Genomic DNA, 25,863 nt, shown 5'->3' on the forward strand with positions numbered 1-25,863 from the left:
GATCTTTGACATCTGCTTGCCATGTGCAGTCTTACATGTCAACAAGGGGGGGGGGTGTCTCCAATTCACTAACTGTACCAAAGTTGGCTGGGAGGTCCTGGTGGAGCAACAAGATCTTATCCGCGATTTAATATGCGGTGATGGCAAAATTGACAAACTATATGAACAGAAGGCCAATTATAGAGTTTCAAGATAAATGGAAACATTACTACATTTATTCTTCTCAAAATTTGGTTTTGGGACTTGAGAGAAATATGCTTGTTGAGATTAAATTTTAGATTAATTAAGATTATTATTTTTTGTATAATGTCTGGATATCACAAATAAGATATTACAAATAAGAAGCAGTTCAGGATCGTAAACTAACAAAGCATTTGCATTATTGTACTTTGGATATAGATTATCTAGAAATTTATATAATGGAATGGAAAGAGTCAAAAACAGAAATGACAGTACAAATACAATGGTTTATATATTTAATATACTGTCTGTCCTGAAATGATATCTTTTCTAATGCTGTAACTTGCGTCTATCAATGACTGTATAGAAGGTGGTTGTTAGTTATCTTGCCTTATGTAAGCTCCTGACCCTTCGAACCAGAAATCACCACAGAGTCGTATAGAATCCAAGCAGATGGCTTTTACTGGTCAAAAAGGCAATACAGTGCATACAGGGAACTATGGCAGCTATGAGAGTCTTACTAGCCGAACGATAATATAAGGCAGTAAATGGCGGGAGATTATACAACATCAGCATACACAGACAGAGGCAACTTTCCCAGGAGCAGTATTCCCAGGCCTTGGTATGTGTGGTCGGCCTTGAGGCTAGACAGTACAGTACCGACACAGAAACAATACTGAAACCGAGATAGCAGCCTGACATCCTGCTCCCCTTAAGGCCCCCTCCCAGTCGGCAAGGGGGATGGTCTGTCCGGGTAGGCAGTGTGAAAGGCATCAATTAGTTTGGGGGCGGAGACATCTCGTGCACGAACCCACTCGTCGTAGGCAGAGGGGAAGTGCTTCCAACGGACTAAGTACTGTAGGTTGCCATGGTGAACACGGGAGTCAAGGATTTTGGAGACTTCGAAGTGCTCTTCCCCCCCCCCCACCATAATGGGCTGTTCGGGGGGCGGATCGGGATGCCATTGTGGAGAGGCCGTATGGGGTTTCAGGAGGCTAATGTGGAAAACGGGATGCACACGCCTCAGAGTTTTCGGGAGAGCTAATTCCACCGTGACAGGATTTATGACCCGTGTGATTGGGAAAGGGCCAATGAATTTAGCATTGAGTTTAAGGCACGGACGGGTGGAACGTAGGTTTTTGGTGGAAAGATAGACTAATTTACCCACTCGCAGTTCGCCCCCGGGGGAACGATGCTTATCAGCTTGTGCTTTGTATTTGCGCTTGGCTCGGTCGAGATTGCTAACGAGCCAGGGCCAAGTGGTACGGAGGGTGTGTGCCCAGGAAGCAACGTCAGGATCTCCCTCCCCCTCCACATTATTTTTGGGCGTAACAGGACCGAAATCCTGTCCATACACTGCATAGAATGGGCTAAAACCTGTAGATTGATGTACAGCATTATTGTAGGCATATTCTGCAAAAGGTAACAGTTCTACCCAGTTATCTTGGTGGTAGTTTACATAACAGCGTAAATAACATTCAAGGACAGCATTTACACGTTCAGTTTGACCATCGGTTTGAGGATGGTATGCAGTAGACAATCCCTGTTCAACCCCCACCAACTTGAGGAATGCTTTCCAAAACTTGGAAACAAAGCCACTGCCGCGGTCACAGATTATTTTGCGCGGAAACGAATGTAATTTGAAGATATGTGTAACGAAGAGGCGGGCCATTTTTTGAGCAGAGGGGATCCCTGCGCATGGAACTAAATGGATTTGCTTGGAAAACAAATCAGTAACAACCCATAACACAGTTTTTCCCCCGCTGAGAGGGAGATCAGTCATAAAGTCCATAGCAATCACTTCCCATGGTTTGGTGGGTGTTTCTAGAGGTTGCAGTAGCCCCGGGGGTTTGCCTTGTGATCGCTTCACTGTGGCGCAAACAGGGCAGCTGCGAATAAAAGAGTCAACGTCGGAACGCATTCCCCCCCACCAAAATTGTCTGCGCAATAAGTGGAGAGTTTTTAGGAATCCAAAGTGTCCAGCTGTTTTTACTCCATGAGCTAAGTGTAAGACTTCTTTTCGAAGTGCCTTGGGTACATACAATTTAGAGTCTTTGTACCATGAGCCTCCTTGTTCTATTACCCCAGGGGGTAGGGTGTGAGTGGAGCGTTCAGAGAGGCAGTGGTTCCGAAGGGTATTTAAAAAGGATTCGGAGATGGGAACCTTGGCGGGAACCCCCCCCCGGCTATAGTAGTCTGAGGACCCGCTATGGGGGTAGTGCTTACGTGCGGTGGTGCGCAGATTGTAGGCGGTAGGGCAGCCGGTGGGGTTGGAGGAGTGGAACCGTCGGTTCGTTGTTGTTGCGAGGGCGGTTGGGTAGCCGCTCGGGTTGGAGATGCTGGAGAACTGGATCTGGGGTGCTGTTGCTGAGATCGGGTTTGTACGGCCAGTACAGGAAGGGTTCCCCTTTGCGTAGGGGTGAACAGAGAGTCAGTTGGTCTCTCGAGTTTTACCGGGTATTGTGGCAACCGGGAGAGGGCATCTGCGAGAACGTTTTGTTTCCCAGGAACATGTTTTAGGACGAAACGAAACTGAGCGAAGAATTCAGCCCAACGTTGTTGTTTTGCTGATAGTTTGTGGGACCCCGTGAGGGCAGCTAGATTCTTGTGATCGGTCCAAACCTCGAAGGGGATATTGGACCCCTCTAAGAATTGTCTCCATAGAGTCAGGGCATGGTGAACGGCCGCTGCCTCTTTTTCCCAAATGGGCCAGTTCAATTGTGCGTGCGCAAATTTTCTCGAAAAGTAAGCGCACGGGTGAAGGAGGCCATCCGGACCTTTTTGGAGGAGGGCCCCTCCCATAGCTACATCGGAGGCATCAACTTGCACAATAAACATTTGGTTTGGGTCCGGGTGCTGTAGTACGGGTTCGGATGTGAAGAGGCGTTTGAGAGCCACAAACGCGGCTTGGCATTGATCAGTCCACAGGATTTTTGCGGAGGGTAAGGTAGCTGTGTTTGCTTTCCCTTTGGTTTTTAGTAGATCAGTAATGGGTAGGGCCACTTGGGCGAAGTTAGGAATGAATCCTCGATAAAAGTTTGCAAATCCCAAAAACTGTTGCACTTGCTTGCGGTTGGTGGGAGGAGTCCAATCGAGAACGGCTTGGACTTTGACAGGGTCCATGCGAAGACCTTGGTGGGAGATTATGTATCCTAAAAATGTGAGCTGGCTTTGATGAAACTCGCATTTAGCCAGTTTTGCAAAGAGTTGGTGGTCGCGCAGGCGCTGCAGAACTTCTCGGACTAGAGTTACATGCTCTTCCATGGTTTTTGAATAAATGAGAATGTCGTCTAAGTACACCACCACCCCGCGATACAGCAAGTCATGAAGGATTTCGTTGATGAGTTGCATAAAGACCCCCGGGGCCCCTTTCAATCCGAACGGCATCACGAGCAATTCATACATACCGAAACAGCTAGAGAAGGCAGTGAGGTGCTCATCTCCTTCGCGGATGCGGACTCGGTAGTAGGCTTCCACCAAGTCCAACTTGGAGAACACCCGGCCCTCCTGTAACTGTCCCAAAATATCAGATATTAATGGGATAGGATAGGCGTTGGTTTGGGTAACCGCATTGAGTTTTCTGAAGTCAATGCATAAACGAAGGTCGCCCTCTTTTTTCCGGACAAAAAACGCGGGGGCCGAGTTTGGGGCATTCGATGGGCGAATGAACCCTCTGGCGAGGTTTTTGTCAAGGAAGTCCCGGAGAACGGTGCGCTCGGAAGCGCTCATAGGGTAAATCTTACTTTTGGTTAAGGTGCAGTCCTTGACCACCTCAATTGTACAGTCGGAGGCCCGGTGGGGGGGTAAGGTATCACATTCTTTAAGGTCGAAGACATCCGCAAAGTCTCGATACACATTAGGTAGGACTGGAAGTGCTGGGACATCGGAGGCCAGTGCTGGTACGGGCGGATATAATAGTGCAAAGTTCTGCCGGTGCTGATTGCACATGGGGCTGGCGAAGGAGATAGTGTTTGTTTCCCAGTTAATACTGGGACTATGTCCTTTAATCCAGTTAATACCCAAGACCACTTCAAAACGGATAGGGGCTATAGTGAAGTCTATTTGCTCCCAGTGGGAGCCAATTCCCATTGCTACCCCTACGGTGCGGTGATCAACTGGACCCCCCTGGAAATGGCTCCCGTCCATTTGGGCAAATTGGACGGGGGCGGGTAGAGCCTCAGATTCGGCTCTGAGTGCAGCAAACGTGGCTTCGCTTATGAGAGTGCGACAGCAACCGGAGTCGATTAGTGCTTTGACGGGTAGTTGTGGGCCACCGTTAGTGTGTTGTAAAACTGCATCTACGTAGACGGTGGAGTCCACTTCTTTGATTTTGGTAGGAGCATTCGGTTTAACAGGAGGATCCTGAGAGGTCTGTGGAGACGCTCCATTCACCACAGACCGGAGCCGTTTTTTGATAAGTCGAGGGGAGATTCCAGGTTTAAGGCTAGAGAATTCCAAGGATTTTCCTCATCCGAAGAGGGAAAGTTGTCCCCCAATGGGGCACTTGTAATCCGAGACCCGGCGGGGTCGTTGGTAGTAGGCAGGGAGGCTGGGTCTCCGGCATGGAGTGCAGAGGGTGTGGGTCTTCCCGGAGCTGCGCTGCGGGTGGCCGCGGTGCCTCTGCGTGGTGGACGACCTCTGGCGCGGGTCATCGTGCTGGGACGAAATAATTCATGGTGGTGCGGGCAAACAGCTGCAAAGTGGCCCATTTCTCCGCAAGTAAGACAGGCACCCCTCTGAAATCGGACTTCACGTTCCTGGGGCGGACGTGGAGGATTTCGTGGGACGGGCGGTGGTGCCTTGGATTGCGGCTTTTGGGTGCCTTTTTCCTTGTGCTTTTGACGGACTAGGGAAATAAAGCGTCGGCGGCTTTCCACTTCCTCGGCCAATAGAATCCAGTCTTCAAGGGTATCAGGATCGCCCCGCATATATGACCAGTTCAGAACGTCAGGGTGCAAGGCTTCCCTGAAATGATGAATTAGAGTGGTTTCGGGCCAGCCTACAATTTTGCTTGCCAGTCGTTGAAATTCATCGGCAAATTCTCGAACTGTAGCAGAGCCTTGTTTGAGTTGTAAGAGTTCCGTTTTGGCTCTTTCCCCCAGGAAGGGGTCTTCAAACCTCCTTCTTAGAGCAGTCATGAAGTTGTTGAGGGAACGAATAGCTCGAGAGCGGGTGTCAAACTGGAGGACCATCCAGTCAGCTGCTTTACCTGTCAGAAGGGAAGCTACATAACGCACCCGGCTATCTTCCGTGGGGAAAAGTTGTCCTTGTTCTCGCATATAACTGTCCACTTGATGCAAGAAACAAGGCAGAGTCTCGAGAGATCCGTCGTACGTAGTCCTCAATTTAAGTTGCTTCCAAGGGCCGGGCGCAGGTTGGGCCGGTTGCACGGGTGGTCCGGGCGGAGGAACAACGGGAGCTCCGGGAGGCAAGGGTGGAGCAGGCACATTAGCGGGTGGTTGGGGTGGCTGGATGGGCACCCCCTGACCCGGTATCGGAACAGGCTGTGCTTGGGCTATCAGGGTTTGTTGTAATTGCCTGTTATCCTGAAGCATACGTTCCATTAGTTCTTGGAGTTGATCAACACGGTCGGAGAGCTCCCGATTCTGGGCTCGTAAGAGGTGAACCTCCTCACTTGGGCCACCAGTGAGATGAGGCTTACTGGTCCGGAAGCTCGTGGCCCATTGAGAGCTATCTCCATAAAGATCCTCGTCTTCAGACTCTCCTGAGTCTAGACGTCGGTCAGCCAAACGGCGTGCGCGTTGGGTCGCGCGCGACGGGACAAACGCCGGGGAAAAAGACAGACCTGATAGCCCTTGTACAGTGCCCTTGGGGCGCGTATCCGTTCTCGCCCGATCCCTAACCCTTGCTGCTGCCGCCTTGGCTGCGTCAGCAGCCTCTCTCTCTCTGGCGACCTTAGCCGCTTCGGCGGCATCCTTATCCGCAAGAACTTTGGCGTTCTCAAGTCTTAGGGCAGCCTCCGCCGTAATACGCGGTAAAAGTTCTGTTTCCAGGAGTGAGAGTATGGGGTCGGATTCCCCGCCCAGCAAGGGTTGTATTCGAACCGCCAGTGCAGGTGCATCGGCTCCAAAAGTCGAGGTCAAAGCCTGAGCCAAGGTGGCGACCGGGGTGTCCTTTGTACATTCCACAAGGAGAAGAGCGGTGTGAATAGCGACTCGCTTGGCTTCAGCCTGACAGCTGGCCGCATCCGGGATCAGGGAAAAACCCTCCGGCGGGGCTCCTGCCATGATAGAACTAGAGGAAAGAGTCTCTCGAGAAATAAGATTATCCAAAAGTCCAGTTAGTACTTGTAAATCCTCAGTTGCCAACCGGGCATCGTCCAGTAATTGATCCAAGACCTGAAGATCTAAACGAGTATCAGTATCCTCCGACGTCAACATCCAGAGAGTCCCTTTAAGAGATTGCCACTGCTCCTGTACCAGTCCCCTCAAGCGGCAAACCTCTAGGGTAGTTCTGAAGAGTTCAGCGACTATGTCCTGTAACAGGGTGGGATCCTTCCGAGAGGAATCCAGGATAGTAGGTCACTCGGAGAGCTTCTCAGCTCCCATCCAAGCGGCAGGCGAACCCCCCTGGGCTCCAGCCTGACTAGTAGTACAATAAAGAAGATGATAGATAGCTGCCATAATGTAAGCTCCTGACCCTTCGAACCAGAAATCACCACAGAGTCGTATAGAATCCAAGCAGATGGCTTTTACTGGTCAAAAAGGCAATACAGTGCATACAGGGAACTATGGCAGCTATGAGAGTCTTACTAGCCGAACGATAATATAAGGCAGTAAATGGCGGGAGATTATACAACATCAGCATACACAGACAGAGGCAACTTTCCCAGGAGCAGTATTCCCAGGCCTTGGTATGTGTGGTCGGCCTTGAGGCTAGACAGTACAGTACCGACACAGAAACAATACTGAAACCGAGATAGCAGCCTGACACCTTAAGCATATCAGATCAATTTTATGTGTAGGAGCAATCTCAGTGTTATTTATATTTTCTGTTTATTCTTTTTTACTTTTTGTTTTTTTCTATTACTATTTTTTTTAATTAATCAAAAAGATCTTATCCTCAGTAAAGCTCGAAAAAGCCTCGCAGCTAATATCTGAATCACTAAATTTTGGGAAACTCTCCAAGAGGGACGTTGATGATCTAATCACTCTAAACAATGGTGCCGAACGTGAGCTAGCAGATGCAATGGAGGCTGCATAAAATTCCTTTTTAGCAGACTTCACTTCCATCTCATAGGATATCATAAACGTCCTATAAGACGTTCTTGCTGCCTCATCACAAGTTTGCTGCCAAACTCGTTCTAGTCGTCTCAGTTCCTGTTTCTTCCTCTGTAGCTCCATAGTATGCCATGGAGCTAGTTTGGACTGGGGGCGAAGAGGGCGTTGGGAGCAATCTCATTGATGGCTTTGGATAACTGGTTGTGCCAGTCATCCAGCAGTTCATCTAACGAGTCACCAGGGGGCATTAGACCCCACAGAGCCTTCTGGAAACCAATTGGATCCATTAGTGAGCATAAATCAGCATAAATGCAGGGAGGAGGCAGGGCATCCAGTCGTGCCTTCAGAGCAAAGTGGTCTGACCATGGCACTGTCAGTAGAGACCAGACTCACATCCACCCCCAGGCCAAAGATCAAATTCAATGTGTGGTCTGCCTGGTGCGTGGGACCTGAGAAAAACTGTGAGAGTCCCAGTGCAGCCACGGAAGATGCCAGGTCCTGTGCCTGAGATGAGGCAGCCTCATCAGCATGGACACTGAAGTCCCCCAGGACTATCAGTTGGGGGTACTCCATGGCCCATCACGACACTGCCTCCAATAGGCTTGACAGAGTATCTACTGGTGCGCTAGGCAGTCAGTACACCAGAAACCAACTCTCCTCAGCATCCCATGCCAGCCCAACACAATCAGTACCAGAGATCTTTGGGATGGGGAGTGCCCTGAAGGAGAAAGCCTCCCAGATAAGAATCTCTGCAACCCCTGACTCTGTGTCTGAGACTGATGAAGGACCGAGCAAAGGGGGTGGGGTGGGGAATGCAGTTCTTTTAAGGACACCATTTCACCCTCCTTAACCCTGGTCTTGATCACACATGCCAGGTCCACTTTATGCACTGCAAGATAATCTTGCAGTGTTTTGGTCTTATTATTGATGGACCTGACATGGCACACATCAGAGTAGGAGCAGGGTAAATAGCCCCAGTACCATCGTGCCTTGGGATGGGACGAAGGTTGGAAGGAGTGCGAGCATGCCCATATCTCAGGCTCCTTCTTTTATGGTACCTTCTCTCACCACCACACCTCCCACACACCCCAATCACTGGGCTCCTCAGCCCACTGCTGCCCCCACAGACAAATCCCATCCATTTCCTGTTCTCTGCCAATTTCCCACCCATGTTAATGCACCAATAAATCAATACTTAATATACTAACTACAATTCAGTACATTAACAACAACATTCCATTTTCTCCCCACCCCTCCCCTGATCTTATTTAACAGTTAAATTGGATCAACAAAAGATTTAAAGGCCTTCCGCAACAAAATTCAGAGGCCACGAGCCTTCTAGCCCTTGGCCAAATCAGCCACTTAAAATACCAACAGGAGATGGGGTGGTGGTGGTGTAACTTTTAACCCCCTTCCCACAAGGGGAGAGCCTCAGACGTCCCTGGCAGCCCCCACACAGGGAATACTCCCAACCCGCAGGACTGCCTGAGTTAAGCTTTCAAGCTTTTTTTTCAAGCTTTCAAGCTTTCTTAGTAGACCAAACACTGAACATGAGTCAGCAGTGTGATGCGGTAGCTAAAAAGGCAAATGCGATCTTGGGCTGCATTAACAGAAGTATAGTGTCCAGATCACGTGAAGTGATGGTATCGCTTTACTCTGCTCTGGTTAGACCTCACCTGGAGTATTGTATTCAGTTTTGGGCACCAAAGTTTAAGAAGGATGTAGCCAAGCTGGAACTTGTCCAGAGGAGGGCAACAAAGATGGTGATGGGTCTGGAGACCAAGTCCTATGAGGAAAGGTTGAAGGAGCTGGGTATGTTTAGCCTGACCAGAACCAATGGGTTGAAATTAAATCAGAAGAATTTCCATCTAGACATTAGGAAGAACTTTCTAACAGAGCGGTTCCTCGGTGGAACAGGCTTCCTCAGGAGGTGGTAAGCTCTCCTTCCCTGGAAATTTTAAAGCAGAGGCTAGATGGCCATCTGTCAGCAATGCTGATTCTATGAACTTGGGCAGTTCATGGGAGGGGGACATCTTGGCCATCTTCTGGGCACTGGGTGTCATTCATTCATTCATAGACCTTTATTGGCATAAAAATTATTACAATTGTTACAAAAAGGGATCATAAAACATAAAATCAGTGAAATAAAACAAAGAACAATATAATCAAATATCAGAGCTTGTAAGTTTTCACTTTCATCACATCCACTAGAAAATTGGCAACACCCTCAGTGATCTCAGGTACTGAATCATTCAATAAAAATTGACATTTTACTTTATTAGACAGGTGATGTTTTGAATAAAGCCAAGTTTTTAACCATTTCCCACAGGATGTTTTGTATAGAGAACAGTCAAACAGTATGTGTTCAATTGTATCCAGGGAGTTGGAACCACAGGGACAGATCCATTCCTGTATTGGGATTTGGTGGTACCTTCCATACAGCATCCTTGATGGAAAGGCATTGACCCTAGCAAGAGAGAATGCTCTACGGAGGATAGGGATATCCAGATTGTAAAAGTAGTGGGGGATACTGTCAATTTTATTCATAAGACCCAACATTGCTGAAGAGCAAACATAAGGTTGGATTGGGTGCATCTTTTGAAGCTCCATATCTAAGAGACGTTGTTTAATAATTTTAAAAATGTGGGCTTCAGTAGTTGGAGCCAAATCTTCCAAAGAAACTCTGATAGATCTTATTTTGGTCAAAATTATACAATCCCAGGAGGTATTGTGAAGTTCTTTTAACAACAGTGATAAAAGGGAACCACGCTCAGTTCTAAAATATAGTTTGAGCCAATATCGAATAGTTAATAACCAAACCTTGGTTTCACACAAATTTTGGCCTAGTTCAGAGCAAATTGCATGATAAGAAACACATTTAGGGAGACCCAGGATTTGTCTAAAAAATTTTGCTTGAACAGATTCTAAATCACGATTAAAAGCATTGACCCAAATAGGAATACCATACAAAATCTGGGGTAAAATTTTGGAGTTGAATACCTTGACTGCTGCAGGAACAAATTGATTGCCCTTATAGAAGAAGAATGACTTCAGTTGGCTTGAAGAGATTCTCCCTAGTTTGGCAGTCCTATTTCTGTGTACTGCCCATTTAAGGTTATAATTAAAGGTAATACCCAGGTATTTGTAGCTCTTTACCTGTTGAATTTTGGCCTTTCCAATGTGCCAACTAGAGGGCAACCAATTCTTTGAGAAAATTAAGACATTAGTCTTGGAGTAGTTAATTTTAAGGAGATTTAGATGACAATATTTCTCAAAGGCCCCTAGATAACGTTTGAGTCCAATTTTAGAAAAGGATAAAATAGCGGTGTCATCGGCATATAAAAGTATAGGTACTGCTTTGCCTCCTAGTTTTGGAGGATGACCATTGATAGGTTCTAAAGCACAAGCCAAGTCTGAAAGGAATAAATTAAAAAGAAGGGGAGCAAGGATGCATCCTTGCTTCACTCCTTTATTAGATGGGATTTTCTCAGTAAGTCCGCCATTTGAGGAGTACTTTACTTGGCTTGTTGTGGATGAATGTAATTTTTTTAAAAGGAATAAAAGACGAAGATCAATTCCTAATCTAATCATCTTAGACCAGAGTTTATCTCTGATGATTGAGTCAAAGGCACTCTTTAAATCAATGAAAGCGACAAAAAGTTTCTTATTACCCAGTTTCATATACTTTTCTGCAAGTGAGGCAAGAATCAGACAGTGATCCAAAGTTGATTTATTTTTGGAAAAGCCGATTTGCTCTGGGCCGATGATGGAGTTATCCCTTACCCATCTAAGGAGACGCTGTTCTAAGTGCTTTGCATACAATTTGCCCAAGACTGATAAAAGGCTAATGGGGCGGAAATTTTCAGGTAAAGTAGGATCACCCTTCTTATAAATAGGGATTATTATTGAATTAAGCCAGGAGTCTGGCAAAATGCCATACAAGTCAATAGAAGTAAATAATTTGGCAAGAAGTGGGGCCCACCAATCAATAAATTTCTTAAACAATTCAACAGGGAGACCGTCAGGACCTGGGGAAGGCACTGGGTGTGTGTGGGGGAGGTAGTTGTGAGTTCCGTACATTGTGCAGGGGATTGGACTAGATCAGGGGTCCTCAAACTAAGGCCCGAGGGCCGGATCCGGCCCCCGGAGGGCTTTTGTCCGGCCCGGGGACCAAGGAAGCCAGTCCCCCCTTGCCCCCCTCCCCAGAGCTTTTCTGGGCTTCCTGGCTGTGTACGCACAACTGGAAGCCTCCCTCCTGCCACAGTCGCCCCCTTCCCTGCTCCCTCTCCAGCCCCAAACCCCTTTCCTGGGCACACAAGGCATCTTGCTGCTTCGCGTGCCGCCCGGTCGCCCCCTTCCCCCTCTCCCTCCCCGGCCCAAAACCTCCTTTCCTGGGTGCGCGAGGCGTCTTGCTGCCTCGCACGCCGCCCAGTCGCCCCCTTCCTGTCCTGGCGTTCCTGTTTGGGCCACAGTTGGTAGCGTTCTCACGGCTCGGGGCTCTCTCTCCTCCTGGGGGTATCCTTGTGGCCTGGAGGTAATTGTAGGGGCCCCTTGGGGGGGAGGGCTGGGCATATCTCCAGGGAGAAGAAAAAGACTTGTGGCCATTTATGCACAGGAGGTTTTGCCTTGGATTTGCCCCTCTCCAGATGCACATTTTCCCCATCCGAATTCTCAGAACTCAAAAGTAAATTCCCCCCCCACCCCAGGGGAGAGTTTGGAGAATTCGGATGGGGAAAATGTGCATCTGGAGAGCGGCAAATCCAAGGCAAACCCTTCCATGAATAAATGGTCTTGGTTTTTACATGCCAACTTTCTCTACCACTAAAGGGAGACTCAAATTGCCTTACAATCCCCTTCCCATACCCTCCCACAACAGACTCCCTGTGAGGCAGGTGGGGCTGAGAGAGCGCTAACAGAGCTGTAACTTGCCCAAAGTCAGCCAGCTGGCTTCGTGTGTAGGGGTGGGGAAACCAACCAGGTTCACCAGATTAGCCTCCGCTTCTCACGTGGAGGAGTGGGGAATCAAACCCGGTTCTCTAGAGTCCCCGCTCCAAACCGCCACTCTTAACCACTACAGGGGGAAGGACCGGGCTTGTAAGGAGGATGCTTTTCCGGAGAGCCCCCTCGCGCCGCCGCCTCCTCCCCCGAAACAGTCCGGCCCCCAACAGTGTTTGAGGGACAGTGAACTGGCCCCCTGTTTAAAAAGTTTGAGGACCCCTGGACTAGATGGTGATCCCTTCCAACTCTATGATTCTATGAGTGTTGGACTAGGACCTGGAAGGCCTGGGTTCCAATCCTCACTCAGCCATTATGCTTACTGGATAGTATCATTCCTTATACTGAAGAAAGTTCTTCCAGTTTTCCTTTAACTGAAGTGGCTCTTCCATTCAAGAAAGAGCCTCTGGTTGCAGGACGCTCCTTAGGCAGGAGGAAGGCTTCGAGCATTTTTTAGTGGAGTGGCAGAGTACAGGCCACTCACTCGTCCATTCAACCTAACTTACTTTACAGGTTTATTGTGAGGATAAAAAGGGGAACAGAGAACCATATTTGTTGTCATGAACTTAGTGGAGGAAGGGTGGGATAAAAATAGGAAGGCAGTTGGAACTCTTGTTTTCAACAAATAAATAAGTTATCATATTTAAATGTGGGGGGAAATGAAACTTCACCAGAGTTTTAAGTGGAGTGAAATACTGTTTCAGCTCCCATACCATTGCATTTCTGTCCACATACCCTGGATACCAAGATGGCAACACCAACCCAATTGCAATGGGCAAGTCTGAGATGAAAAGGACTGGGCCGGGTTCAAAATAATATGTGAGTTCAATGTGGATTTGGCTCATCCCACTAAACAGTCGGTTTCAATTTCAGACCATTTTCCTCTACTGGTCCTATTAAGCAGTATAGAATTGTGCCAACAACCTTTGTTGAAAATGATGTTATTGAACTCGGCAACCAGGGTCCATGTTGTCCTTAACTGTTTCAGCTTCCGAGGAGGTCTGGATGTCAGTCACGGCCAGACGGGCGCGGAGTCTGTGTACACAGTGTTCAGAGACCGAGAGATCATGTTTCATGTCTCTACCAAGCTTCCCTTCACCGAGGGAGACGCACAGCAGGTAACCGAGGGTTGACCTTGCTTTGTTGCTATAATATGGGAGGGGGTTGGCAGGTAACAGCACAGCTATTGGTGAGTTTGCATTTATGAAATGGGCATTGTGTATCAGCGGCAGATGGGAAGGTGCAAATTCCTTTCCTCCAGGGTACCTGTCAGCTGCAATTGAACGGCTTGCGTACGGAGCTCAATTCCACGTGAAGCACCTGTGCTCAAAACATATATGTGCGTGTTTTCCATTGAGACGTTCACTTGGCATCTTTTTTGTTCTCAGAATGAGAACCTGCTTTGGCGGGGGGAGCAATGGGAGGGCGGACTCCTCTCTGCACTGGCACTGGTTGCCTTTAGGGCAAACTTGTGATTGACCAGAGCTGTGCTCACCTGGGGTGAGTAAGAAATTGCCTCTTGGAGACCACCAAGCAAGTCCCTGGTATGATGGATACAGGAAGGGCTTTTAACAAAACGATTTGATTTTTTAAAGCTGTTTCTAGCCTGAGAACTGCTTTATGGATTTTTTAGTCCCATGCAAATCTTTGCCCACTCTTCCCTTCACACCTGGGTTATTCTGTCATCCCACCTTCCTCTCCAATACACCTTAATCTAACAGATTTCCTTTTCTTTTTAAAGGAGCCATATTTGGTCCCAGATAGAGCTGCATTTGGCTGTAGGGCCATAGATTGCTGACCGCTGGTCCACATAGCATTAATTCTTGTAAACATTCCTGAATCACATCCATTCATGCTTGTACACATTTCCATCATTTCCATTTCATTCCTTTCCAAGTTACATTCATTCATTCTTTCTTGTAAACATTTCAGTGACACTCATTCTTTCATGTAAACATGTCATTCATTCTTGTCAATGTTTCAGACTGACGGTCATTCATTCTTGAGGGCTGTTTCTCTCTCTCTCTCTCTCTCTGCCACCTTTTCAGCTCCAGCGGAAGAGGCACATTGGCAACGACATTGTGGCAATTATATTCCAAGAAGAAAACACTCCCTTTGTTCCAGACATGATCGCGTCCAATTTTCTACATGCCTATATTGTCGTCCAGGTGGAAAACTCTGAAACAGACAATCCTTCCTACAAAGTAAGAAGAACGGGAAGGAGTGTGTGCGCGCATGCGCGCGCATTGGTGCCAGAGCTGACAAACAACTGCTTTGGAGGCTCAGGAAAAATGTTCCTGTTTGGCCAGATAAAGAGTTCCTGTTAAGTCTCTCCTAAATGGTTAGTTACTTATTCTCGGAGAGGCAGCTGGTGCTCCCTGGGTGGCGATGGCTATCGGTGAGATGGCAGCAAGCATCATTGAGTGCCCACGCGTGTCCTGCCTCATGTCTGCCCTTGATGCCCAAGTGGAATCAGGCCAACCTAAGGTTGAACAGCAGATGTCTGATGGGATTTCACACCCTTGTGATTCCAGCTTTCAAATATTTGTAGTCAATAATGCATCAAATGTATTTGAGTGTGTTATCTATGGCTGTGTTTGCCCGACAGGTTGAAATGCTTCTGTAGGCCAGCCAAGGGTTGTCTTCTGTGGTTTAGAGCATACATTTGTGTCTCATAATGAGGCATGGGGGCGGGGGGCAAAGCTGGCTCTGGGTTGTGGTCAAACTGCCCCTCCCGGAAGGGCTGCTTTGCAATTTTGGGTGTGTGCAGTCAGTGGGAATGTCATGTTTGTGCATGCTCACAACCAAGGTTTTCCCTACTAATGTTTGCATTTAATATCACACCAGTGTTATTTTGACATGCTGTCCTTTATTGCTTTTCACTGGAGACAAAGATGCTTCTCTAGGGCACCAAGTTGCATTGCAGGATGTATAGTTCATTTTGCAGGATGTATAGTTCATTTTGGGTGCCTGGGGCCCAGGACCTCATTTGATGATTCATGAGGAGAACTCTGAATGGTTCTGCCCAGCAATTTTCCAATTGCAACTGATCCCAATTTAGATTGAGTCTGTGGCCCAGAGATGGGTGGGTAGGAAGGGATTAAACCCTCCCCCTGCAAAGATTCAGGTGTAAAACATGCCCCCCTCAAGTTGTTATTGGCCCAGGGAAAGACGGGCACCCTGTGTGAAGCTCCTGTGACCCGGAAGGCTCAGTGCTTGAGATGCTGGGAGTTCCATGAATGGACTCGCAGCCGATGGGAGCCCGATTATGGGTGGGGTCTCAGCATGAGGAGAAGGAAGGTTTTGGCCTCATCAGTGTCCTGAGATGAAATGGTCCTGAGGGGTTGCTTGTTTGCCCCACTGGGAAAACACATAGGTTGAACAGTATGGGTACCTATATGTATATCCCAGTGGGGCAAATTTTAGATGGAGATGGCCCGGTGGAGACATCTTAGCCCCCCGCCCCACCCCTAGCACTGTGGTCACAATCAGAGTCAGACCCTGAGCTAGTGAAAATTATGTTTAAAAAACCATGAGGAGTTCCGATCATGGAATCCACATCATTGTGTGCCTAAATGCCACTGGAGGACACCCCTCGCCCGAATTCTGCGACTGCACGAGTATCTTCCTCCCCCCCTGCCCCGCCCAGTTCCTTGGACTCTGCCGGTCTTGTGGATTGGGACTGGATCTGACTAACTGTCCAATGGTGGGGGGGGGGATGCCTGATTCACCCGGGAAATTCAGTCTATTCAAAAACTATCCCATAGTCCTACTTCTGACTGCGCCCCCATGATGAGTCGGCAAGTTCACAGGGAAACGCTGGCATTTTATGGTCCTATTTATTTACTTACTTACTTACTTAATTTATATCAAGCCTTTTTCCCCCAGCAGGGATGGAAACTGGCTTACACCATCCTACCCTCCTCCATTTTAACTTCTTAACAACCCTGTGAGGTAGGTTAGGCTAAGTATGTGTGTTTTGCCCAAGACCACCTGGCAAGCTTCCATTTAGGGTTGCCAGTCTGAGGATGGCAACCAGTTGGAGACATTGTGATGTAACAAAGTCACCAGTAATGCAGTGACATTGCTTCTAGCATGACCTGTGGTTAAAGGCTCCAGTGTTGGCTGTGCGGGGCGATGTCACCCCCAGGTCACAGCAGAAGTGACATGACCGCATTGCCCGCAGTGACAATTTACCACCCATTTCCCTCCCGAAGGCCCACTGAGTGGCTGCAGGGAAAGAGAACTCCCAGTGGGAGTTCACCCAAATGGGCTGCCCTGCTTCCATGGCAGAGTGGGGATTTGAACCAGGGTAGTCTAACACTAACCACTACTCTCCAGTGATCCAAGGCCTTCAGCCAGGGAGTGTCTTGAGTAGGGATTCTTTGGAGTTGCTCCATAGAATCACAGAACCCTAGAGTTGGAAGGGGCCATACAGACCATCTAGTTCTATCGCTCAATGCAAGATCAGCCTAGAGCATCCCTGACACGTGTTCATTCAGCCGCTGTTTGAAGACTGCCAGAGAGGGGGGAATTCACCAACTCCCCAGGCAGCTGATTCCACTGCTGAACAACTCTTGCTGTAAATATTTTCCCCCAAATATCCGTCTGGTACCTTTCCACCCATAATGTATACCCATTATTGCGAGGCCTATCCTGTTCTGCCAACAGGAACAGCTCCCTGCTCTCCTCTGACAGCCCTTCAAATACTGCAAGAGAGCAATCATGTCCCTCCCTCAACCTCCTCTTCTCCAGACTGAACATTCCCAACTCCCTCACCCTTTCTTCATAGGGCTTGGTCTCCAGGCCCCTGATCATCCTCGTCACTCTCCTCTGCACCCGCTCCATTCTGTTCTCATCCTTTTTGAAGTGGGGCCTCCAGAACTGCACACAACAGTCCAGGTGTGAACTGACCAATGTGAGATACTGTGGGACTATGACATCTTGCGATTTGTGATTTGGATGTGATGCCTCTGTTGATACACCCCAAGGCCTTTTTTGCCGCTGCATCACACTGACTGCTCATATTTAGCTTACACTCCACCCATACTCTTAGATCTTGTTCACACACAGTGTTACCCAGAAGTGTATCCCCCACCCAGTATGTGTGCTTCTCATTTCTGTTATCCAGATATGTCACCCATTTTTGTTACTCTGCACTTGTCCTTGTTGAACAGAGTCTTGTTTACATCCATCCACTTTTCCAGCATGTTTAGATCTTGTTGAATTCTATCACTGTCTTCTGGTGTGTTGGCTGCTCTTCTCAATTTGGTGTCATCTGCAAATTTCATGAGTAGTCCCTCCACACCCTCATCCAGAGCATTTATAAAAATATTGAAAAGTACCGGGCCCAGAACCGAACCCTGTGGCACCCCACTGGACACCTCCCTCCATTCAGATGAAATGCCATTGACTCTTTGAGTGCGGTTCTCCAACCAGTTCCCTATCCACCTGACTATCCTAGGGTCCAGTCCACAATCCCCCATCAGAACATCACGTGGGCCCCTGTCAAAAGCTTTACTGAAGTCAAGGTAAATAACATCGACAGCATTCCCACAATCCAGTAAGCTCTTCTCTCAATCAATGAAGGAAATGAGTTTGGTCTGGCAGGACCTTCTTAGGAACAAATCTGTGCTGGCTTCCAGATCACCAAGTTGTCCTTGAGATGCTTGCAGATTGACCCCTTTAAAATCTGCCCCAATGTCTTCCCTGGGACAGAGGTCAAACTGACTGACCTGTAGCTTCCTGGGTGTTCCCTCCTCCCTTTTTTGAAGGCTGGGATAATGTTCATCCTCCTCCAGTCTTGTGGTGCATCTTTCGTTCTCCAAGAGGTCTTGAAGATGGTGGGCAACGGCTGTGCAAGCTCTCTAGAAAGTTCTTTGAGCAGTCTCAGGTGCATTCTGCCTGGCCCAGGGGATCTGTACACATCCAGTGCAGCCAGGTGCCTCTCAGCAACCTCTCTGTCCCACGTCCATCAGCAGGCCGGACGTCGTGGTTTGCCTCCTGCCATCTCTAGATGAGCCCATTCTCTTTTTCAGGGAACAGACTGAGGCAAAATAGGCACCGAGCTTCGCTTAGCTGTTCTCTTAGCCATGATACTAACCCCCCCACACACACACCATGCACATTATAGAGGGCTAGGCAGCCGCACAAATTAAATTGTCAAAAGTGTGGAACTGGGGTGGAACTGGGTTGTAGTTGTGGTGGGAGCTGGAGGTTGATAGTGATGTACAATGTACAATTTCTTGGCTCTTTCCACTAAGCTTGCTATCTGAGCTGGCTCGCGAGTATTTCTCTTAAAAAAATAAGTTAGCTCACACCTGTGTTTAGGGACCCACTTAGTTCTTTTAACTACCTGACCCATTCCCAGAAACTCCTCTAGATCAGCAGGAAGGCCTGGGGAATTACAGGGCCTGGCCTCACTGAGAGAGCGAAAGAGCGTGATGTTAACTTTTCCTGTCAGATAAGGAGCTAAAATTATCCTCCCTTTTGGTACATTAGTCTGCGAGCACATGCTGGGTGTAAATATAGACTGTGCCTGTTGGGAGCCATGGATGCAGTGCTAAGATGAATGAGGGGGCCTCTGCCACATTAGCATCTTCACTTTAGCAGTTAGGAGGGCGACATCCTGGGGTGCAGAAATGGAAAGGCAAGATGCTGAACGCCAAGCAGATTTTTTTAAAAAAAGAATTGTATTTAGACTCCTTTCTAATTCTAATTCCTGCCATGCAATTGTGTTCTAAGGATATATGAGGGGTCCGAATATTCAGTCTAGCCTCTTGTTTCCCATGGTAACCAGCCAGATGCCTTTGGGAAGCTCACAAAGGCAATTGCCCTCGACCACAGTTGTCATCTCGTGGAGCCAAATTAGATGCTATTTTAGAGAAGAATTTGGCCATTAAAAATTCTGGAAGGGCCTGATCCTCCGGGGGCCTGTGGCATGACTAGGTGATCTTGTGTGTGTACCCCCCCCCATGCCGTACCATCATAGTTGATAGTTCTCTCTTCCCCGGTGCTGGTCATCTGGTCCCGTTTTAGGCCACTACGTAATGTAGCAGTGAATTTCGCACAGCAGTTATGTATCCCCACACTGCATGGAAGTTTGCTTGGGCCAGTCACACACTCTCAGGCTAACCCTACCTCACAGGGTTGTTGTGAGAATAAAATAGAGGAAAGGAGAATGCTGTAAGCCACTCTGGGTCCTCACTAGGGAGAAAAGTAGGCTATAAATGAAGTAAATAAATACATTGTGTGAAGAACTTTCTTCTGTCTGTCTCGAATCAAGGGCTAATCAATTTCTTCATACAATTCGTTAAGAAAATCAGAGAATGAGAAATGTCATGATGTATGGATGACAGGTATAATGAGTTGACCTTCAAAGGGAATTAAGATAATTCATGAAGGGCAGGCTTAAGAAGTGTTAACAAAAATTTTTCACAGCAGCATGAGCCAAACAGATTAGAGATTTATGGAACAGGTATAGTTAGGAATTGACAGAAAACAACAGTCAGACTGGAAGGAGGGGAGAAAGGGCTAACATGCTTAGATGTTAAGGATTTTAAATACATCTCAGAGGGACAGGGTTAATTTTCATTTAGTGGTAGCTGAGGGACATTACGTCCTTTGTGATGGTTAAGCAATGTTTGTTTCAAGCCTGCTTGGACAAAATCCATGGCAACTGTCACTGAATCCTAAGTTCCTTTACCTCAAGTCTGAATACTTAAGATAAAAACGTTGTCATTTTAAAAATAAATCCTGTACTTCTTGAACATTGAGGGTGTGTAGACTTTAACTCGCCTTGTGCTTATGTTAGAAGAATCTTAGACAGATAGCAGAACGGAACTGATTTGTTGTTCCTTCAAGTTCCTGCTGGCCAGGCTCAGAGGCAGTATACCGCGGGGTCCCAGTTGCTAGGGGGACATTCAGCTGGGAAGGGGTGTCCTGATTGTGGGCATCTGGAAAGGATCTGGCCAAACACTGCTGCACATGGGGTTTTAGACCATATGGACTCACAGTCTGATCCAGCAGGGCTCTTCTTACATTCTGACATGCTAGGTCTGTTGCATCTCTGGATTGCTGTCTGTGCATTTCTTGCTAATATTTGTTAAAAAAAATCTTTCTGATAGGTAGCAGTCACTGCCAGAGAAGATGTCCCTTCCTTTGGTCCATCGCTGCCAAGCCCACCTGTGTTTCAAAAAGTAAGCAGTGGAAGTTGGCTTGACATTTTTCCTGGTGGCTCTGCTCCTACGTCTTTCATGTAACACCCCCCCCCTTGAATTTTCAGTTCGTATGGTCCCAAGAAAGCTGTACCTTGTAATTCCCCCCTTGAGTCTATGGTCACGTCTGAGGTGCGGCTTTGAGCCAGCTGACCTAAGGGCAGGGCAATGTAAGCATGAGGCCTCCGCTGCTGCCAGTCTTCCTTGACACTGGTCAAGGTGAAGGGAGGAATTGCAACGGTAGAGGGCCCATGAGAAGAGTCTCAGTTCCCTGACACTCCAAAGAAGACCAGAAATTCTCAGAGGACAACGAGAAATTCCCAAGTGACAACGAGCTAATTATGAATTGAGCTGGATGAATTCGCCCATCAGAGCTTCTCAGGTGGAAGGAACATCTCCCAGAATTGGGGATGGATGAGGGACCTGCAGTGATAATGCTCATGCTCTGGTATACCATGATATTTGAAAACCACGCTGGTGATAGCTTGCAATCCCATTCAGGGAGGGGCCATGGCTCAGTGGCAGAGCAGACACTATTGGTAATTTTACTTGGTATAAGATAACTTCATATGTTCCATTTTGGGGAGAGGCTGTGACTCAGTGGTAGAGTGCCTCTTTTGCATGCAGAAGATCCTGAGTTCAATCTGTGGAATCTCAAAGTAACCAAAGTTGCAGGCGTTGGGATCTGGAGAGCTGTTGGTGGCCAGAGAAGACAAATCTATGCTAGATCGAAGGCCATGTCATTCATTCATTCGTCCGTTCGTTCATTCATATCTCTGTTGTGCCTGGGTTGAATGGGCTGTCTGGCTTGGTGATATGCAGCTTCATCTGAACCTTAAAGGGGGTTGGGATTTGCCAGTCTCACTTCTTCTACCCCATCCCTTTCCAGAACTCTGAATTCCGTGAATTTCTTCTCACCAAGCTGATCAATGCAGAGAATGCTTGTTGCAAGTCGGACAAATTTGCAAAGTTGGAGGTAAGCTGAATTTAGCCAGGTCAGGGCAAGCCCAAACTACATGCTCACCTACATGCTCCACATGCGACTCTATCCAGTGAGAAAGTAGTGCCCTCTGGGGCCATTTCAGGTCAGAAACAAACATGGAGAGGGGAGGAGGCTGAAGTTCTTTTCCCCGGGCTGCAGACTTGATCTGAATCGGAGTGGGGGGCATGCTTGGAAAACATGTCCCCCTGCTCCTAATGTCTGTCTGTCAGAGTCAGGTCAGGGGAGGGGAACCCAGACCATACATATGACAAATCGTAGCCTGTAGTTTGGGCCTCAATAGTAGGCATTCTATGTGCTTTGGAAGGGAAGTGTCTTTGCGAGGTGATTCGGGTACTGGAATAGTAGCTAAAAATATCTCACAGGGTGTCTGTTGTGGGGAGGGGAAGGGAAGGTGATTGTAAGCCGATTTGAGACTCCCTTAAGCGGTAGAGAAAGTCGGCATATAAAAACCAACTCTTCTTCTTCTTCCTCTTCCTCTTCCTCTTCCTGCTGGAATATTCCTGAGTTCCACAGGTTTGTTTTTGCAGGACCTGTCCTTGAATCCTTTGATCCCTGTGTTGCTGACTCATATGTTCTTTTAAAAAGTTCTTTCAATACAATGCATAATTAGTAATCTACATGTCTAATTCCCACCGGTGCCCTCTGCTTGCAGATACCTAAATCTGCAGATAGAGGGCACACTCACCCTAAACAGATGTTTCTGCAGACTTGGGGACCCCATAGGTCTGCAGAAAAACCTGAAAAGTGCCCCTTCTCGCACGTTTCTTGTGGGTTCTCACTTTTAGCCACTATTATGCAACAAAGATTGCATTTCTTTAGATTAATTGTAAACTTTAACATGAGCTATGTATATTGTTATGCACACCCCAGATTTCTGAGCAGTGAGAAGGTCCTGGGGCACACATCCAGAGCTCCAGGGCTGAAGGTATCTTTCCAACGTGAATGGAACTTTGAGGACACCTTCAGCATTGCAAATGTTGGCTGCGTTCTACATAAAAGTTGCTTTCAAAGGAAATCAGAGGAGTAGCTATACTGCTGTCCTATCTGCTTCTGGGCCATGTTGAAGGTGTTGAATTTGGCTTTAAAGTCCTAAATGGTTTGGATCTAGAGTACCTTGGAAAGTGTCTACTCACATATGAACCCCACGTAGTTTTGACAGCAGTCAGTGAGGCTTGGCTTTGCATTTCATGACACAGAGAGGCCAGATCAGTCTCCACGCACAGCAGGGCCTTTTTTGTGGTGGTCCCAGAACACCCTTCCCCATGAGAATTCCCTTATCTCCTCTTTCTATTTTTAAATTCAAAATGACATTTGTAAAGATCTTGGTTGGTTTTTGTTTTACTTTTGTTTTGTAACCTGCTTCAAGATGGTTGATTTTGATACCTAAAATACAGAACCAGATGGCTGATCTGGCTGCCTTCTAACCTTGTCTCAGGATCGGACACGAGCTGCCCTTCTGGACAACCTCCATGATGAGCTCCACATTCACACGCAGGTGATGCTTGGCCTGGGCTCTGAGGAGGACAAGCTGGAGAACGGAGGCCATGGAGGGTTTTTGGAATCCTTTAAGGTAAAGAGCATCTAGGTTGGCTGTTGTGTCTGGGCAGGGCTGAAGTCTCAATAATGGGGCTAAACTGGGCTAAAGTCCCATGAGGGGCACTAAAATTGGACCCCCTGACCCAGTCTTTACCAATCTTTACCAAATGTGCGGGTTCTTCCAAGGAGAGTCACCAGCAGCTACGCTGAAAATTTGGTGCCTCTACCTTGAAAAATAGCTCCCCCCAGAGCCCCAGAAAGATTCTCATAGGGTATAATGGACCCCATTTTTTTTTATTCTGGGAAAAAATAAAACAACAAAACCACCCCATAATGGTATAGGGATTTGGGATTTTTCAGGAATCTCGAAAATTCCTGGGTCCAATGTATCCAAATTTTACCAATTTTTAATGCACACCCCTAGCCTACGCATGGTGCTGTTACCTCTCAGGAGCATTGCCTTTTTTGCATTCAGCCCCTGCTCCTGCTTCTGCAGCCATCTTGCTTCGTCCGCCAGCGAGGGTGTGCGCCTCCACTTCCTGCCTTCAACAACCACTTTTCTGCCCCTTCCCACATTCTGGGTATCACGGATTGGAACATCACAGAATATCCAGAATCTGTCATACAGAAAGACAGTTTTATTAAGATGTCCTTGGCCTGTCGGTGCTAAACTTTCCTGTGCCTTTTACCTCAGTGAAATTGGACTCTCTTACTCTTGGCATTTCAGGGTATCCCCGAGCTTGCAAGGAAAACAACTGTCCGAATAATTTGGCAGGTGCCATTTTCCCTTTGGACAGCGCTGCTGGTCTGCTTGATAGCTTATTTACTGCTCAGTGTGATTCATGTGCAAAGTATATAATGGGAGAGAGAACAGGGGAGGTGGAAGGCAGCAGATATCCCTAGATGGTCATTTTCAAGATATTATTACAGCCTGGAAAAAATCCTGTTTCTCTCCAGGTAGATCTCAAGGCAGCCATGTAAGAAAAAACAACTTTAACGTATATACATCTTTGAATTTGGATCAAAGGCTAGCATTATTGTTACCATTATTAGTAATAATTGTACCCCTCCTCTCAAGGTTTTGAGAACAGCAAACATGGTACTGACCTCATTTTCCTCTGTTATTATCTCTTTATCATAACAACAGCCTAAGCTGGGTCGGTTCTGGGTCGGTTCTGGGTCTAGGGAGGCTGGGATGCTAGGCTGAGAATTAGGTCCAATTCAACCATTACAAAGTCCTCCTCATAGACGCCGCTGAGGATATCCCATGTGTGCATCCCAGGCAGCTACAGGACTGATTTGGATCAGGGCCATGGCACACAAGGAGAAGGGCCTTTGTTATTTTCTCACTATTTGCTCTGTTGGGAAATCTGTGTGTTTTTCAGTTCAGCAAACAGCATGAACCAAAGTCTTCTTAGCAGCCACAACAACTTTGTAATGTGTGGATTGGCCCAAAAGATACCCAGGGAGGCCTGAACGAAATGTGGCCAAAGGATATCTGTGATTGGAACTCCTACTAATTACCCCCCCCCCCAAAAAAAACCCCACTGGTAATAGCAGATAGTGCCCTCCCTGTGTGGATTGGGGCCCTGGGTAAATGGGGTTAACCCTTTTCACTACCTTGTTTTCCTGATCTCAGTATATCCTTTCTTAACCTATTGGTCAAATATCAACTCCCAGAGGGGCAGTTTAAATGGGAGGAAATAGCAGAGGTAAGGAGCCATTTAAAACAACAACCTCTGGAAGCAGCTTTAATAGCTTTTCTCCATCACAACAAACTTCGAGTTACCCCTCCAAAGTATTTCTTCTCAAATCTGTCCATCTGAATCTGTGATACTCCCTGCTTCATGATGAGATGATGGCTTCTAAAAAGATTAGACAAATCTATAGAGGAACAGGGGGTATGGAATGGTATAGTATGGCCTAATCACTTCAGATCATAGAATCATAGAGTTGGAAGGGACCACCAGGGTCATCTAGTCCAGCCCCTTGCACAATGCAAGAAACTCACAACAACCCCCACACTCCATGCCCAGAAGAAGGCCAAGATGCCCTCCCTCTCGTGATCTGCCTAAGGTCATAGAATCAGCATTTGCTGACATATGGCCATCTAGCCTCTGGTTAAAAACCTCCAGGGAAGGAGAGCTTACCACCTCCCGAGGAAGCGTGCTCCACTGAGGAACTGCTCTAACTGTTAGAAAATTCTTCCTAATGTCTAGACAGAAACTCTTGATTTAATTTCAACCCATTGGTTCTGGTCCGACCTTCTGGGGCAACAAAAGACAACTCTGCACCCTCCTCTTGAAGATGGTTATCATATCCCCTTTCAGTCTTCTCCTCTTCAGGCTAAACATACCCAGCTTCTTCAACCTTTCCTCATAGGTCTTGGTCTACAGACCCCTCACCATCTTAGTTGCCCTCCTCTGGACACGTTCCAGCTTGTCTACATCTTTCTTAAATTGTGGTGCCCAAAACTGAACACAGTTCTCTAGGTGAGGTATAACCAAAGCTGAGTAAAGCGATACCATCACTTTGCGTGATGCCTAAAACTGAACACAAGATCGTGGAAGCTAAGCAGGGTCGGGTCTTGGATGGGAGACCACCAGCGAAGGCTGTTCAGAGGAGATGATGACAAACTTCCTCTGCTTCTCACTTGGCTTCAAAACCCCATGTAATCACCATGAGAGCCAGT

At 47.4% G+C, this 25,863-nt stretch overlaps 1 protein-coding gene across 1 annotated transcript in view; it reads left to right on the forward strand.

The window, feature by feature from the left end:
• The window catches only part of RAP1GAP2 (RAP1 GTPase activating protein 2), a 160,589-nt gene that overhangs the window by 99,216 nt on the left and 35,510 nt on the right, over positions 1–25,863 (forward strand). Inside the window, exons 12-16 of the mRNA XM_056864955.1 lie at positions 13,405–13,534; positions 14,465–14,620; positions 20,543–20,614; positions 21,522–21,608; positions 23,071–23,205. Coding sequence (XP_056720933.1) covers positions 13,405–13,534; positions 14,465–14,620; positions 20,543–20,614; positions 21,522–21,608; positions 23,071–23,205 — 580 coding nt within the window. The remainder of the gene's footprint in view (positions 1–13,404; positions 13,535–14,464; positions 14,621–20,542; positions 20,615–21,521; positions 21,609–23,070; positions 23,206–25,863) is intronic.

The sequence above is a fragment of the Euleptes europaea genome, chromosome 19 (assembly GCF_029931775.1).
Source record: "Euleptes europaea isolate rEulEur1 chromosome 19, rEulEur1.hap1, whole genome shotgun sequence".
NCBI lineage: Eukaryota > Metazoa > Chordata > Lepidosauria > Squamata > Sphaerodactylidae > Euleptes > Euleptes europaea.